Raw genomic sequence first — 14930 nt, forward strand, 5'->3', positions numbered from 1 at the left:
TCAGAACGATTGATGTTTTGATAACTGAAAGAAATGGGAATATTTCCTAAAATAAAGACAATTCTAGTCTTAATGCATTTTCTCATGTAGAATTATTTCCCAGAATAGAAATAAAACTAACTCTAAATGTTATCAGTGGAAAAAGCATCACATCCAATGCTGAGTTAGAGACTAAAACTTCAAATATTTGTTCTCATTAAGCAAATTTCCAACTGTGTTATATTTGGGGGACATAAGGTTAGATCACCTGTGTAGACTTTTTCCTGAGATATTCTTTTATCTTTGTCAATGTTATTGGGAAACACTTTGTTCCTTGACAATTTTACAACTTGACTAAGAATAAATTCTAACAAAACTTTTGTGGGTGAGCAAATATCACAGGATGTTCTGGGGTCACCTCTGATGGGCTACTTGCTCTTTGCAGATACTTTGATATTCATAAAACTATGTACTGAATTGCAAACACATGTCAGCCTATATATATTATATATAATTATATGTTATATATAATTATATATAATTTTATTTTTATTTTTTAAATTTCTTTTTGAGGAATATTTGCACACGAGTATTTTTAACAAAGTTGGAGTTAAAATGTCACAGGTTTAAAATGTCTGGTCCCTTTTTCTTTGATCAGGTCTTGATTTCAGAGTTGAATTGATTTTAGAGAATTAATTGGACAATGAAGAATCGGTAAAAATTCTAAGGAAGGAGTGAGGAGAAAAATAATAATATGCACACTGTACTTCATGACCTACATTTTTATCTTCCTTCAAATTCCCAGAGGAATACTTTACTATGATAGTTTAGCTAGAAAACACTATATATCAAATAAGCTAATATGGTAGCCCAACTAAATGCTTAGTTGGGAGTCAAAACAGTTAACAATGTCATGTATTTGTGCAAAGTTTATAGTTTTTTTCCCTCGTGAATAGATCCCTGTATCTTGACTTAATAACCATGCTAATTTGGTAAAATAGGTTCCTGTATATAGTTACAAAGAAACTAAAGTCCAGAATCAGGTGAATTGTTCAATTAATTGCAAGTACTTAAAAGTTTTATCATTGATATGAAACATAAAATGAGAGCTAACTTCAAGTCAAGGGGCAAATATACCCAGTCTTGCTCATATCTATATCTACTATTTCTACTTTCTAAGGAAAGGAAGAAGAAAAAAGAATAATAGAGTTATTCTGAAGAAGAGTAAGAATATGGAATTAAAACAGTCTGGACATCTCCCTGGCACCCATATTTAAAAACTCTATAGGCAATATAGGCAAATGGCTTGAAGAGAGAAAAAAAAAAAAGAGATTCAGAATTAGTTTTCAAAATATTTGGCCTTTTCACAGTGAAAACTATCATTAAATATCAGAAAAGAAATCCTCAGAATGGGCTATTTGACCAACATAACTGGTGAGAAGACAAAAAAATATTTTGAATGAAAACCAGATTATCTAAAACACATAACAATATGTCAGTACTTAAATTCTATGCAATAGCTACCCTTTTAACAATATTGATCAAAAAAGGATGGTAAACAAAGAAAGACAGATAAAGAGTAAATGATCACATTTATGAAAATAAATAGGCCCATTGGGATTCATTCATTTAGGGAATATTAATTGAGGACCTATTGCTTTTCAGGCACCATTTAGAGAAATGCAAATTAAAAACAACTGATTAGAATGTAAAACCAATGAGAAAAATAAAGTAAGACCAGCAGTGCTGAGGAAAAATAGCTGAACATTGCTGTTTGCATTGTAAATTGGTTCAATCTTTTTACTAGAAAATAATTTGCTCATATATTAAAAGAGTTATAGAAATATTTTTACCTTTTGACCTACTTATTCCACTTTTGGGAATAAACCTCAAAGGCATAACTTTGAAAGAAAAAGTAATTTTACAAAGACAAATATAGCAGTGCTATTTTTAATAATAAAAAAACTGACACAAAGGGCACAGGCTGAATATGCATATTCATGACAAAAATGAATGTGTATTTGTGCATTCACAAAAATAAGAAGATAATTACATTCATTGATTTATTCAATAGCTATTTATTAGGCATTTATGTGGGCCAAACCCTGCTGTAAGGGCTGGGGATAGAATGCAGGACAAATGACACATGATGTCCATCAGGATTTCAGGCAGCCTGAACAGTGACATTGTGCAAACGAAAAAATTTTGGCTTCTCTGGGCACCTGTAGTCCTATGGGTGCAAAGCTTGCCAGAATTCCTCCTTTTGCAACATAAAAGGCAGCTGTGAACAAGGGAGAGCACAGCAGCCAGAGATCCTGGCTCAAGAGTAGAGTGTGGGCTGAATTCCAGCCCTCCCAGCCCCTCACTGGACATCCTGGTGCAGAGAACAGAGTTGGCACAGCCACACAAGTTAGCCCTGGCTCTTCCAATTTAGGAAAGAAGAAAATACATTGAAGTGACCAATGAGCATGTGGCTACAAAGATAAGTGCTCCCAAACAAGGCAAGATAGTTTAAGAAAAGCATATAGCAAGGAGACCTGGGAGGTCCCTAGAGTGGAAGAAGGCAGTAAAATCTGAAAGAAGCTGAGATTTAGGTAAAGGAGGTGGTGGTGGATACGTAGGCTGAGGTGACAGCATGTGCACAAGACTCCCTGTGGTTGGATGGAGGATGGCGCATTCAAAGGGCTAAAGGAGAGCAGCAGAATGTCTGGATTCAAGGTATAACCTGGAGTAGAGAGGTCAGCAGGGCTAGATTCTGCAGAATTTGTAGGTCAGGATAGGAATTTTGCACTTATTTCTAAGAACAGCATGAAAACATTGACTGATTTTAGAAGGATAGCGACATGATCAGATCTGTGCTCCCAAAGGATTGCTTGGCCACTTGCAGTAGGTCACTGCAGATGTCCTGTAAGAGGTGGAAGTGGTTTGGACTGAAGTGGTAGCAGTGGAGAAGGTAAGATACCAATGATTTGAGACACACACAGGAGGTGAGATCAACAGGTCGTAGATCTGGGCACGTAGGTGAAGTAGAGGTAGGTATCAAGAAAATTTCTCCTTTTTTCCCCTCATTAATATTTTATAAGTTAACAATTTAAGTCTTTTGTATCATATTAGTCTCCTAGGATTCCTGTAATAAATTACCATAAAATAAGTGTCCTACAGTTGCAAAAATGTATTCTTTCATAATTCTGGAGGCCACACATTCAAACCCAGGTGTCAGCAGAACTGTGTTCCTTCTCATGACTCCAATGGTAAGTCGTTTCTTGCATCTGATGTTTCTGGTGGCTTCAGGCATTCCTTGCCTGTGGCTGCCTCTTACCTTCACATGGATTTGTCTTTTTTCTCTTATAAGGACACATGTTTTTGGATTTTGGACCCATTCAGATAATCCAGGATCATATTATCTTGAAGTTCTTATCTTAATGAGATCTACAGAGACCCTTTTTCCAAATAAGGCCATATTCACATGTTCTAGGATTAGGATAGGGGCCTATATTTGTGGGGGTCACCCTTCACCTCACTGTAGGCATCATGTGCATTGTGATGAACACCCCAAGTGACCTTACATACTCTATGGTAGGAACTGACCTATGTGCACACATTTTTGTTTCTATACATTATTTGAGGACACTGAAGGGTTTGTCTTTGGTTTCTAAGTGTTAGTTTAAATCTTAAGTGTCCCCTGAAGACTCATGTGTTAAACTTGGTTCCAGGGTGATGCTGTTGGTGGAAACTTTAAGAAGTGAGGCCTAGTGGGAGGCTTTCAGTTATTGGGTGTGTACCCTTGAAGAGGACTAGGAAATCTCAGCTTCTTCTTTTCTTTCTCTTTTTCTCCCTGGCCATGAGGTGAGTGGTTTTGCGCTGCCACATGTTCTCACCATGATGTGCTGCCTTACCACAGGCCTAAACGCAATGGGCCAATTGATCATGGGCTGGAGCCTCTGAAGCAATGAGCCAAAAGAAATTAAAAAAAATTTTTTTCTTAGTTGATTATCTCAGGTGTCTGTTATAGTGATGGGAAGCTGATGGTCACCCCAAATAACTTCAAGTAATTGCCAAGTCTGAAAGGCACACTGGTCCTTATGAAGTCTTTGTGTTCCTTGGTGCTCTGTGCCTACTCTCATCATCAGATATAACCCAAGCATCTAATCAGCTGGCATTGAAGTCTCTCATTTACTGTGAAGCATTGAGGGAAATAATTGTATTCACCTTTGCATCCTCGTGGCTGGTACTGTGCCTGGTATAGAAGGGATTGCATGACCTTCTCTGAGGCACATCATGTTGGATTGTAAGTGGTCCCAAATATTTTTATTTTTGTTTCTATCAAACCATAATTAATTGTGTGTGTGTGTGTGTGTGTGTGTGTGTGTGTGTGTGTATGTGTGTGTGTGTGGTGCTGGGGATTGAACCTGGGGCTTTATGCATGTTAGGCCAGCAGTCCACCAACTGAGTTACCTCCCCACTCCATAATTAACTACTTAATTAATTCAAAATTACTGAATAGCTGATGTGCAATTTTTAAAGGAGGCAGAATATAAATAAAAATCACCACATATTGTCTAGTTTTCATGTAGCTGCTGGTAATATATAAATTCTTATATTTTAATAGCTCAGACTGTTGGAAAGACCCATCTGAATAAATTAACTATAAATCAGTAGTAGTTACTATAATAAATGCACAAATGAAATATTGTGGGGGCATAGAAGAGGGAGCTGCTATTTGTTTTGGGGATAGTTAGAAATGACTTCAAAGAGATGACATTTAAACCCGTTCTTGAAGGATGAGTGAGCAGAAATTTTACAGGGGGAGAATATTCCAAAGTGAGATGAAACCAATTGGGAATCCTATTGAAACCATAAAAGAAATACAAGAGTGAAAATTCAGTTATGTCAAGAATAATGAATTTTTTTTTTTTTTTTTTTTTTTTTTTTTTTACAGATGTGGAAGACAGATAGGAAGTGGTTAAATATATTAAGGGAACAAGACTTGATACCAAATGTACATGTAAGGCTAATAATAGAGGCAGAACAACCATGAGGCCATCCCTCTACAGGTCCTAGGTCTTTCTTTTAAAAAATGGGGTGTCTGCACTCTTTGGATGTTAATTAGAAATGTGGTCTGGGTTTTCTCCATGGCAAGTTGTAAATCTATATTTTAGTCAGGACTTTGCTCTTTTGGATTAATATATAATGTCCTCGAAAGCTCTCAATTCTTTTCTTTCTTATTTTTTCCTAAGTAAAAAGAGCCCTCTTTAAAAAGCTACATGATAGTGCTGTATTTAGCTCATTTTAACAAAGGTCACAGCATTTCTGAGTAGTAAACACTATTACTAGATCTTTCCAATGTCTGGATGTTTGGCAGCCATGCCTCCATCTGGAATAAATGACTGGAACTCCAAGAGCGTAGGACAGCTGTGGGCCTGTGAAGCCTGTGGGCATCTGGAAGAGGCAGATGCATCCTGTTTCTCCTTAGCCACAGCCAGGAACAGAATCAAGGCAAAACCCTCCCTGTTGCTCAAATCAGCCAGACTATTGAGCAAGTTTAAAGCCTGTCTGGTCCACAGATTTTATTTTGGCTTTAGAAACCAAATGGATAAGAGGAGATTTATTTGAGAAGCTGCTGTCAGGAATCTAGAATTACTTACAGTTGCAACTCAGCAGAACCTGGATTCTATTCCTAGGGCATTTCCTCCTGTGAGGATAATATCAGCAATTAATATACTTGTATTTGTAAAGTTTTATTCTTCAGGGAATATTCAACCCTTGGGAGAGGTCAGTTAATTAATTTCTTCAATGTTTCAGATTAGACTCTTGTATGTTTTATGACCTTGAAGATAACAGTGATTATGAAGCTGCAAAAACATTAAATCAGTTTCGCAAGGACTCCCAGTAAGGAAGTAATAGAAATAATAGAAAACAGTCAAAGAACACAGGTCTTGGATAGTCTAAGAAGTGTTTGCACCCCACTGCCTCAGAGCAGAGTCCTCACAGGAGTGTCCACCCAGTTGTTAAGCAAGGAGAAAAATTACAAAGAGAAGCAATATTATCAACAGAGAAATAATATGCATCAACATTCTAAGGAAATTCAAGCTACTCTAATATGAAATCATTCATATCTCTGAAACTCAGAGATAACTTCTTAGCAGCTATGAAGCCAGAGATTGGACAAATGCTTTTCATTTGTGGTGGTGGAAAGGTCACTGGACCCTGATCCATGAACACTTGGGTTTGAGCATTGTTTCCCTTACTCATGAACTTTTATCCTTGGTAAGATACTGGGCACCTCAGAATAGCAATTTTCTCAATTATGGAAGGATTAATAATTGTCCAAACAGTAGACTGTTCTCTCCACCTTAAGAACCAGTCTCCTGGTTCAAGATGCTCATTTTTCACTTGAATCATTGCTACTAACTTCCAATGAGTCTCCTGTCTTTCATGCTTGTGTCTTTTTCATATAGCTATTGGAGTGGTCTTTTAAAATTGTAATTCAGTTTGTGTTATTATTTTGCCTAAATCTCTTTACTGAAATCTATTTGTATTTAGAATAAGGCACAGATTCCTTACTACGGCCTTCAAGACCTTGCATAATTTGTCTCTTGCTCACTCACTGGGCCACATCTTGTCACAGTGTCTTGTTCACTGTGCTCCAATCATACTGACTTTTCTTCCCCTTGATCAGACAAGACTTCTTTACCTCTAGGCCTCTGCTGTTCAGTCATCTGAGTAACTCTTCCCCATTTCTGAATGGTTCCTCTATTTACTCTTTCAAATCTTAGGTTCAGAGAGGTCATCCCTAACCACTGTATTTAAAGTAGCATCCTCTGCCATTTTCTAACATTTTTTTTTCATTCACAGCAATGATTACAATGTGATTTTCTCATCCAGTTAATTGTTTAACTATTTATTATAAGTTTTCCCCCACCGGATTGTCAGCTCTGAGAGAAAATGTTTTATCTGCTATTTTTACTGAGCATTCCCAGGATATAGAGCAACACTTGACAATCTAAGTATGTACTAGGTAATCAATGAATGTATATTTTTGGATGAATAATGAGTACATTTAAAGGTGATAATGCATGTGGAAGTGTTGAGCTCACAAAATGCTTCAATTTGCTCTTATATTCTTGTTCTTGGGGACTTGTTCTGGGATAAACTTCTCTTGGCCAATAGGAAATAATGGTAATGATAGTTAATACTTATGAGCTTTAAGTACATATGGAACACTGTTCTAAGTGCTTTTAATGAATTAACTCGTTTTCCAACCCTCTACGATGTGTACTGTTATTATTCTAATTATTAAGATGACTAGACTAAAGAACAGAAGGTCAAGTAACAGAGGAACAAAGCTAGTGAGTGGGAAATAGGATACAGACTCAGGCAACTTAGTCTCATAGCTATGATTTTAACTTTAACTTACTCAAACCCTTTGTCAGCCTAGCATTCAAGTTTTCCAACAATCTGATAATAGCCCCCTCTCCCAACCTCTTCTCTCACTATTCTTTCATTGACTTATCCATTCATATATTTATTCAACATACATTGAACTTCTATTGCTACATTCTGCAGGGCACTGACCCAGTCCTAGTATTACAGAGCTAAATAACCTAGCATTCATCTTTAGGCCTGTTGAAGTCAGGGAAAGAATGGTTAGAAATGCGCACATCCCTATTTTACCAGTGCTCTCAGCGCAATCAAACCTTTGAGGAATTCAAGCAGGGAGTTTACTTATTTTATAACCTAAGATTGTTCTTTTATGGCAAATGATGGATTTCAATACTTATGAGACGTCTTCTAGATACCTGATTTCTCCAAACACTGCTCCAGCTTTCAGAGTAACCAGAACTTGAGCTCCATCAGGGCCTCCAAGGACTTGGACTTCTCCTTGCTTAATGATATACATTTCTTTACCAATTTCTCCCTGTATGCCAAATATAAAGAGGAAATAGTAGTCATTGTATGTTAGACAATTATACCCCAAATTAAGAAATAAAAACTCTTCTAAAGGAGCAGATATAATTGACGGAAGCACAGAATATGATTGTAAAGACCTGTGTTACAGAAATTGGTTGGACATATGTGAAAGGAAATAATCAGAAAGACAACACTTCACAATGCTTGAGCACTGTAAACCATCACTGGATACATGAAGATAGTTTAGCCAGCATAGTGCCCCAGGAATGGGCATGGGTAGAGAAAATAATTGATTTTACATATGATGCACTCTGACTTTGGTGACCACAGGTTATAATCTGAAGAAGGTACTTGAGCCACCCAACAAGCATGGACTCCAGACATTCCAAGGTCAATTCTGTCCTTTGACCTATGCCATTGAGGTCTGATTTTGGGAATCATGGCACAGAAGACCTTTAAGTTATTATTTTTGTTCCATATTGAGAGATGTTAATGCACCACGTTATCTTACTCAATTCTTATTTATCTTTGGAGACTCCTGGGAACTAGGGCAATGATCCATGATCAAGTTCCTAGAATTCATCTTCTGGGGTGTTCACATGGTCCCAGGTCAATGATATTACTGTATGCCTGAGGCAGTGTGACAAGGTGTACCCAGCTGTCAGCATTGTTTAATGTAAACACAACGATTTTTGATGTGTACCTCGTACCTAGTTTTGAGTTTGAATCTCGATTGGTCATTTAGCTATATGACTAGCCTCATTTAAGCACTCTGGACTTAAGACTCAGATGACTTCTGAAAGTGGAGATATTTTTTTGCTCATGTCCCTGTGGTATAATGGAGAGGAAAATGAATATACATGTGGCCTTCATAGAAGTAGGGCCTAGAATACTTGTGACTGACTTCTCTAGTCTTTGCTCCTGTATATCTTTTTCTAATGGTTTCTGACGATCCTTTACTATAATAAATCTTAAGCTATGAATATAACTTTTTATTGAATTATGTGAATCCTTACTGTAAATCACCAAAGTCATGAGTAATTGCGGGGTCTTTGGCCACATCTCAACTTTCAGAAAGAATGTGTCCGACAAGAGACCTCAGTGACATTTGGGTCAAGAGAAGCTGTTAAATTCTAAAAACGGCCAATTTGCGTAATAGTAGACAAGTTATTTAGGTAGGTCCCTTCATTCATATTAAGTAAGGTCTTCATCTGCCTGAACTCTTGCTGTGGTCTGAATATGTCCTTCAAATTTTTCATGTTGGAAACTTAGTCACTAATTTCATATGTTAATGGAGTTGGAGGTGGGGTCTTTGGGAGATGATTAGGTCCTGGGGGCTCTGCATTCATGAATGGACCCTTAGTGGATTAGTGGATTATCACCAGTGACTTTGTCATAAAATCAAGCTTTCTCTGGTGAGCTTGCTCCATCTTGCCATGTGATGCCCTCTGTCATATAATAGTCCAACAAGAAGGCCCTCACCAGATGCTGAGCAGATGCTGGTGCCATGCTCTGGGACTTTTCAGCCTATAGAACTGTGAGATAGTGCTGGGGATATAGCTCAGTTGGTTGAGTGCTTGCCTCACATGCACAAGGTCCTGGGTTCAATCCCCAGATACACAAAAAGAAGAAGAAGAAAAAAAAAAAAAAACCTGTGAGATAAGTAAACCTTTATTCTTTGTAATCACCCCATCTGTGGTATTCAGCTATAGCAACAGAAAACAGACCAAGAAGCTATAAACAAGTTGCAGGAATATAATAAATTTACTTGGTTTAGGAAGGGACTAGGTTGAGTCAATCAAATATTCTTATTAGTCTTTGTTTCCAACCAACTCAAGATTATACAATATCAATAATGGTTTGTTTTGAGATGACTGAGACAATGTTTACTTTGTTCCAGTGCTGAGCACAAGGCTTGATATATAGTATGCACTCTTTTAGGAATAGGGGAAATATAATTGTCTCTGGAAAGCTTTGAAGTCCTTTGATACCTACAGTTATATTCCTGAACATCAAGTGCACTATAATTATTAGGCTAAGTTAAAATTGTCAGATTGTACCTCTTAGTTGATATCTGGGAAATGGAAATTTTCATTTTATCTCCCCATTACCATCATGAGGAATAGAGAGTAAGAACTGTCATTTCTACTTTAGAGAAAAGAAAATAAAGGCGCAGATTGACTTAGTTGACTAGTCAATATTCTGTGACTTGGTAATTAGAAACAAAAGGAAGCTTAGAACCCACATGTCCTAACTGAGCAGTGAAAGAGGTATGTTTAACTTTTGTATTATGCAACATATTAAGCATGTATTTACAATTATATATGGATCAAAGTAGAAATTTCAATACAGAAGTTTTATTATAGTTATAATAAAACTAGTTATATTTATATATAAATATAAGTACTAATACTGATATCTTGCCTTTGCATAATACTTTCAAAAATAATGAGGGGCTGGGGTTGTGGTTCAGTGGTAGAGCCATTGCCTCACATGTGCGAGGCACTGGGTTCAATTCTCAGCACCACATATAAATAAATGAATTAAAAAAGGTCCACCAACAGCTTAAAAAAGTTTTTTTTTTTTTTTTTTTTAAATAAGAATATATGGTATTTGTATAGTTTCTTTTTTCTTCTCCTTCTTCTTTTGGTACCAGGGATTGAACTGCTGGGTCACACCCCCAGTCCTTTTTTATATTTCATTTTGAGACAAGGTCTCACTAAGTTGCTGAGGCTGGCTTTGAACTCTCCTATCTTCCTGCCTCAGCCTCCTGAGCTGCTGCCATTATAGGCATGTGCCACTGCACATGGCTTGCATAGCTTCTTATTTTATTTTCTGCATTTATTCTATCAGGATGTGCTATTTTATAGTTGGAAAGCATTTCATAGACATTAACTCATTTAATTTTTGCATAAATTCCAGTGAGGTCAAATCGGAAGGGTATCATTACTCTTATTTAAAAACTGATAGTAGAGGTTTAGAAAGGTAAGTGTCTTGAACAGAGTTAAAAGATCGGCAGGTGACAGCACTAGAACTGGCAACATCTATGTCATCTCACTCTGGAATGTGTGCAGATGACCATATCCAATGTTGACTCCAACATCCAAAATTTTCTCTCTTAAATATGAATAAAGTAGATATGATTTATTTATTAATTTTGCCATACTAGGGATTGAACACATGGGTGCTTTACACTGAGCTACATCCCTAGCCCTTTTTTTGGTGTTGTTTTGAGACAAGGTCTTACTGACTTACTGAGGCTGGCCTCAAACATGTGCTCTTCTTGCCTCAGCCTCCTGATTTGCTGGAACTGTAGGCATGTGACACTGTGCCTGGGGATGATTTTAAAAGTAAGGCAAAGTGTCTGAAAATTAGTCTTCCAAGGGTTACTCCAGAAAGTAATGATCAGGACAGGGTCACATTCTGTGTTTTTTTGCATGAAGTAATTCTCAAGGAACTGGAATGATTTTTTAAAGGCAGTTATTACAACTGACTGGCAGTAGAAGTACATAATGGGTACTTAAATATAGTTCAGCACTTTTAATTATTTCTTAATGATCATTTCAATAATTTTCCAAGGAGATCTGGCATAATCAACGAACCAAAACTTCCACTATTTCTTGCATATTTCTAGGCTAATTTAAACCTTTCCTGCAAGTTTAATTAGCATTCAAATGAAGTAGATATTCCTCAGAGAATAAGGGCTGAGAACTGTGCAAAATAAAATGGAACCAAGCTCTGAGGCTGGTCTATGTACTGATTTCAAGAAAGTGCAAAGTGCAAGTGCTTCATGAAGGGCGCGGTAGTCTTTAGTGAGATCCAAGTTGGAATTTCAAGGTTCTTTATAGGAGGCTATCCCAAGGCTGGTGGGGGCATTATGAAACTTTAGCGGATCCCATCAGAAAACAGTGGTCCTACTAACAGTGTGGTTACTGGATCATCAGCATCACTTAAGAGGTTATTTAGAGGTACAAATTCTCAGGCCCTGCTTCAGAAATATTAAATCAGAATCTCAGGGAATGAAGTCCTGGGAATCTGTGTTTTAAGATCTCTGGCACCCAGGCACAATGGTGCATGCTTGTAATCCCAAGGGCTTTGGAGGCTGAGGGAGGACTGTAAGTTCAAAGTCAGCCAGAGCAACTGAGCGAGGCTCTATGTGACTTAGCGAGACCCGGTATCAAGATAAAAATATAAAAATTTAAACTGGGCATGTGGCTCAGTGGTTAAGTGCCCCTGGGTTCAATCTCAGTACCGAAAAAAAAAAAAAAAAAAAAAAAAAAAAAGATTTCTGGGTAATTTCTACACTGCTACAGAACATTCTGAGGAAATTCCCAAATAGTCTGAAAGCCGTCTAAACAACCCACTCAGTAACCTTAGAAACCATTTTGAGGATCAGATCATTCAGCAAACTCAGTCCCAAACCCTGCCATTTCATCAATTATTTTGATAAACTGAAATTGAACATGATTCTTTTTCCCTTCATTTTTCCAATAGTGTTTTGTGGAAACAATAAGCAAAAACTGAGGTGAACTATCTGTCTAAAGTCTGGTCAAGTCTTTCATCTCTGTCAAAATATACTACCATGTAAACCTCCTTTTAAAAACAAAAACAAGAAATGTGACTTGTAGTTCTAATGTTTTCTCCTTTCTTCCTTTCCTTCCATCAGTGATGTTCACTGATGTGTTTTTATTATTGGGTGATGAATGTGGTATGATGAAAACATTAGAAATGAGAAGGTTGCATCTCTACTCTGCATTTCACACTTCGTTAAGCAAATTTTTACTGCTTAGGGACCCAAGTGCTAAAGTTTCTATGAGTCATCTCAATTTCCAGTCCCTGCTGCTATTGGAACAAATTGAAAGGACATTTTGGTACATTAAGACCATATCATTTTAATGCATCACTGCCCCTAGGGGTCTTTAAATTTCACTGTGGTTTGTATTTTCCATTCTAATGAAATGATTTTACTGATTTACCTACATTTTTTTTTTTTTTTTTTTTTTTTTTTTTTTTTTTTTTTTTTTAGGGACTGAGGATCAAGCCCAAACACTAGGCAACATTCTACAACTGAGCTTCACTCCCAGCCCTTTTTACTTTTATTTTGAGAATGGGTCTTGCAAATTTGCTGGGCTGGCCTGCAACATGCAATTCTTCTGCCTCAGCCTCGCTAGTGGCTGCAAATACAGGCATGTGACATGGTGCCTGGCTTAGTCTGTCTACTTTTAACTTGGATGAGTTTGTGTAGGATTGTATATTCCTGGTTTCCATTATGTCACAATCTCTTCTTCATTGCTCTTATTTCTGACAGCTCCTTCTCAACTGCCTTTTCTGAATATTCTTCATTGACCTCCTCCATAAATATTGGTGTTCTTCAAAGTTACAGCTGTGGCCTTTTTCTCTTACCTTTTCTTGGCTTTCTTTTAAAGTCAGCCTTCACTGTACTGCAGTGCCCAAACATTTGCCTTGAGTGCCATCTTCTATCATCAGACTGATTTCCACCTGTCACCATGTGCCTCCAGCCTGATACTTTAAGTACTTCACAGTCCATTTGACTGTCTTTCTCCACTAGCTCAGTCACTCACTTGCTTCCATTCCTTGGACATGTGAAGCTCTGTTTTGCCTCTTGGTCCACCAACTCCTCATTAAACATGCTATCCTGTCCACTGACTTTTTTGTCTGTTAGCTTCTAAAAGTTTTCTTAAAGAACTATTTTAATCCCTTAGATTTTACAAAGGTCATGCCTGATCAACTCTCCCAACCTCCAATATAAATTAAGTGCCTTTTCAAGCTCTCCTGTCAACTTTAATTTTCCTTTTATAGGATACATTCTGTAGTAAGGCATTTTTTAAAAAGTTCATTTATTTATTGATTTTTTTTCTTCCATAGGCCAGTATTTCTTAACTTTGGCTACATTTTAGAATCATATGGGAGCTTTTACAAAATGTCAATGTGGAGGTGCCATTCCCCTGTGTGTGGAACCCAGACTCCCACATTCAGGTGATTCTGATGTACACTGTGAATTGAATCCATGGTGCTAGATTTTAAGCACCCAGAGGGCAAGACCATCTTTTTTCTCTCAGTACTCAGCGTAGAGCCTGTCCCATGGTATTTAAAAAGCTTTGTTGAGTTTTGCTAAATAAATCATTCTAAAATTGTTCTAATATTTACCTTCCTGTCATTTTCTACACTCCTCCTGGAAACACTGTTCCTTTCTCTCTGCCTTAGCTCATGTTAGTTCTTTCCTCTACCCAGAACACCTATTTCGTCTTTGACTTGGTTCACTCCAACTCGTCTTTCAAGACTTAGTGTGAACCTCTTTAGGAAATCTTACCAGTAGCCAGGAAGGACAAATGCCATTTCTTTATGTCCTATGATACCTTGTACTTACTTTAGTATTTCTTTGGGATGAAATGAATGCTTCTTATCCTCACTTGTTTGTGAATTCCCAAGATCTTGGATCCACTCCCATTTTTTTGAATTGTTCATGTTCTTCTATTGTTTTAAATTTTGATTATTGATTTCAGCTTTGAGTTACCCTCCCCAGAAATAAAAACTAGGGTCATCTTTTTCTCCCCTCGTAAAGTTAGTGATCAGAGATGGGAAAACTATTTATCCAAGGGAATGTTTGTTTCAGAGTTATTTATGACAATATTCATTTGGAATCTGATCATGATATATCTATAGATCAGAATGTTTGCACCTTTAAAAAATCAGATTATCGAAGACTATTTAATAATATGTAAAATGTTCATATATTGTCACATGACAAGTTTCAAAACATACATATTATATGATCTTGATTTCATAAAACAAGCTCTATCTACCTATCAAACTTTATAGAATGATAGGCCAAATATATGAACAGTGATTACGTCTGGGTGGTGGAATTTTTGTCTTTTGTTTTATGTGTTTTCTATTTTAAAAATAATGACTATAAATTACTTTTGAAATCATAAAATGCATAGTAAAGTTTAAAAAATATGGCATTGATTACCACTAACAAGCTGAGCAAAGCATAGGTAACTGATGATTTGCTAAAG

General features: G+C 36.9%; 1 protein-coding gene across 1 annotated transcript in view; it reads right to left on the reverse strand.

Annotated features, from left to right (window-relative positions):
* The window catches only part of CNGB3 (cyclic nucleotide gated channel subunit beta 3), a 141305-nt gene that overhangs the window by 12216 nt on the left and 114159 nt on the right, over positions 1–14930 (reverse strand). Inside the window, exon 15 of the mRNA XM_079146608.1 lies at positions 7779–7897. Coding sequence (XP_079002734.1) covers positions 7779–7897 — 119 coding nt within the window. The remainder of the gene's footprint in view (positions 1–7778; positions 7898–14930) is intronic.

This window comes from Sciurus vulgaris (genome assembly GCF_902686455.1).
Source record: "Sciurus vulgaris genome assembly, chromosome: 1".
NCBI classification, from domain to species: Eukaryota; Metazoa; Chordata; class Mammalia; order Rodentia; family Sciuridae; genus Sciurus; species Sciurus vulgaris.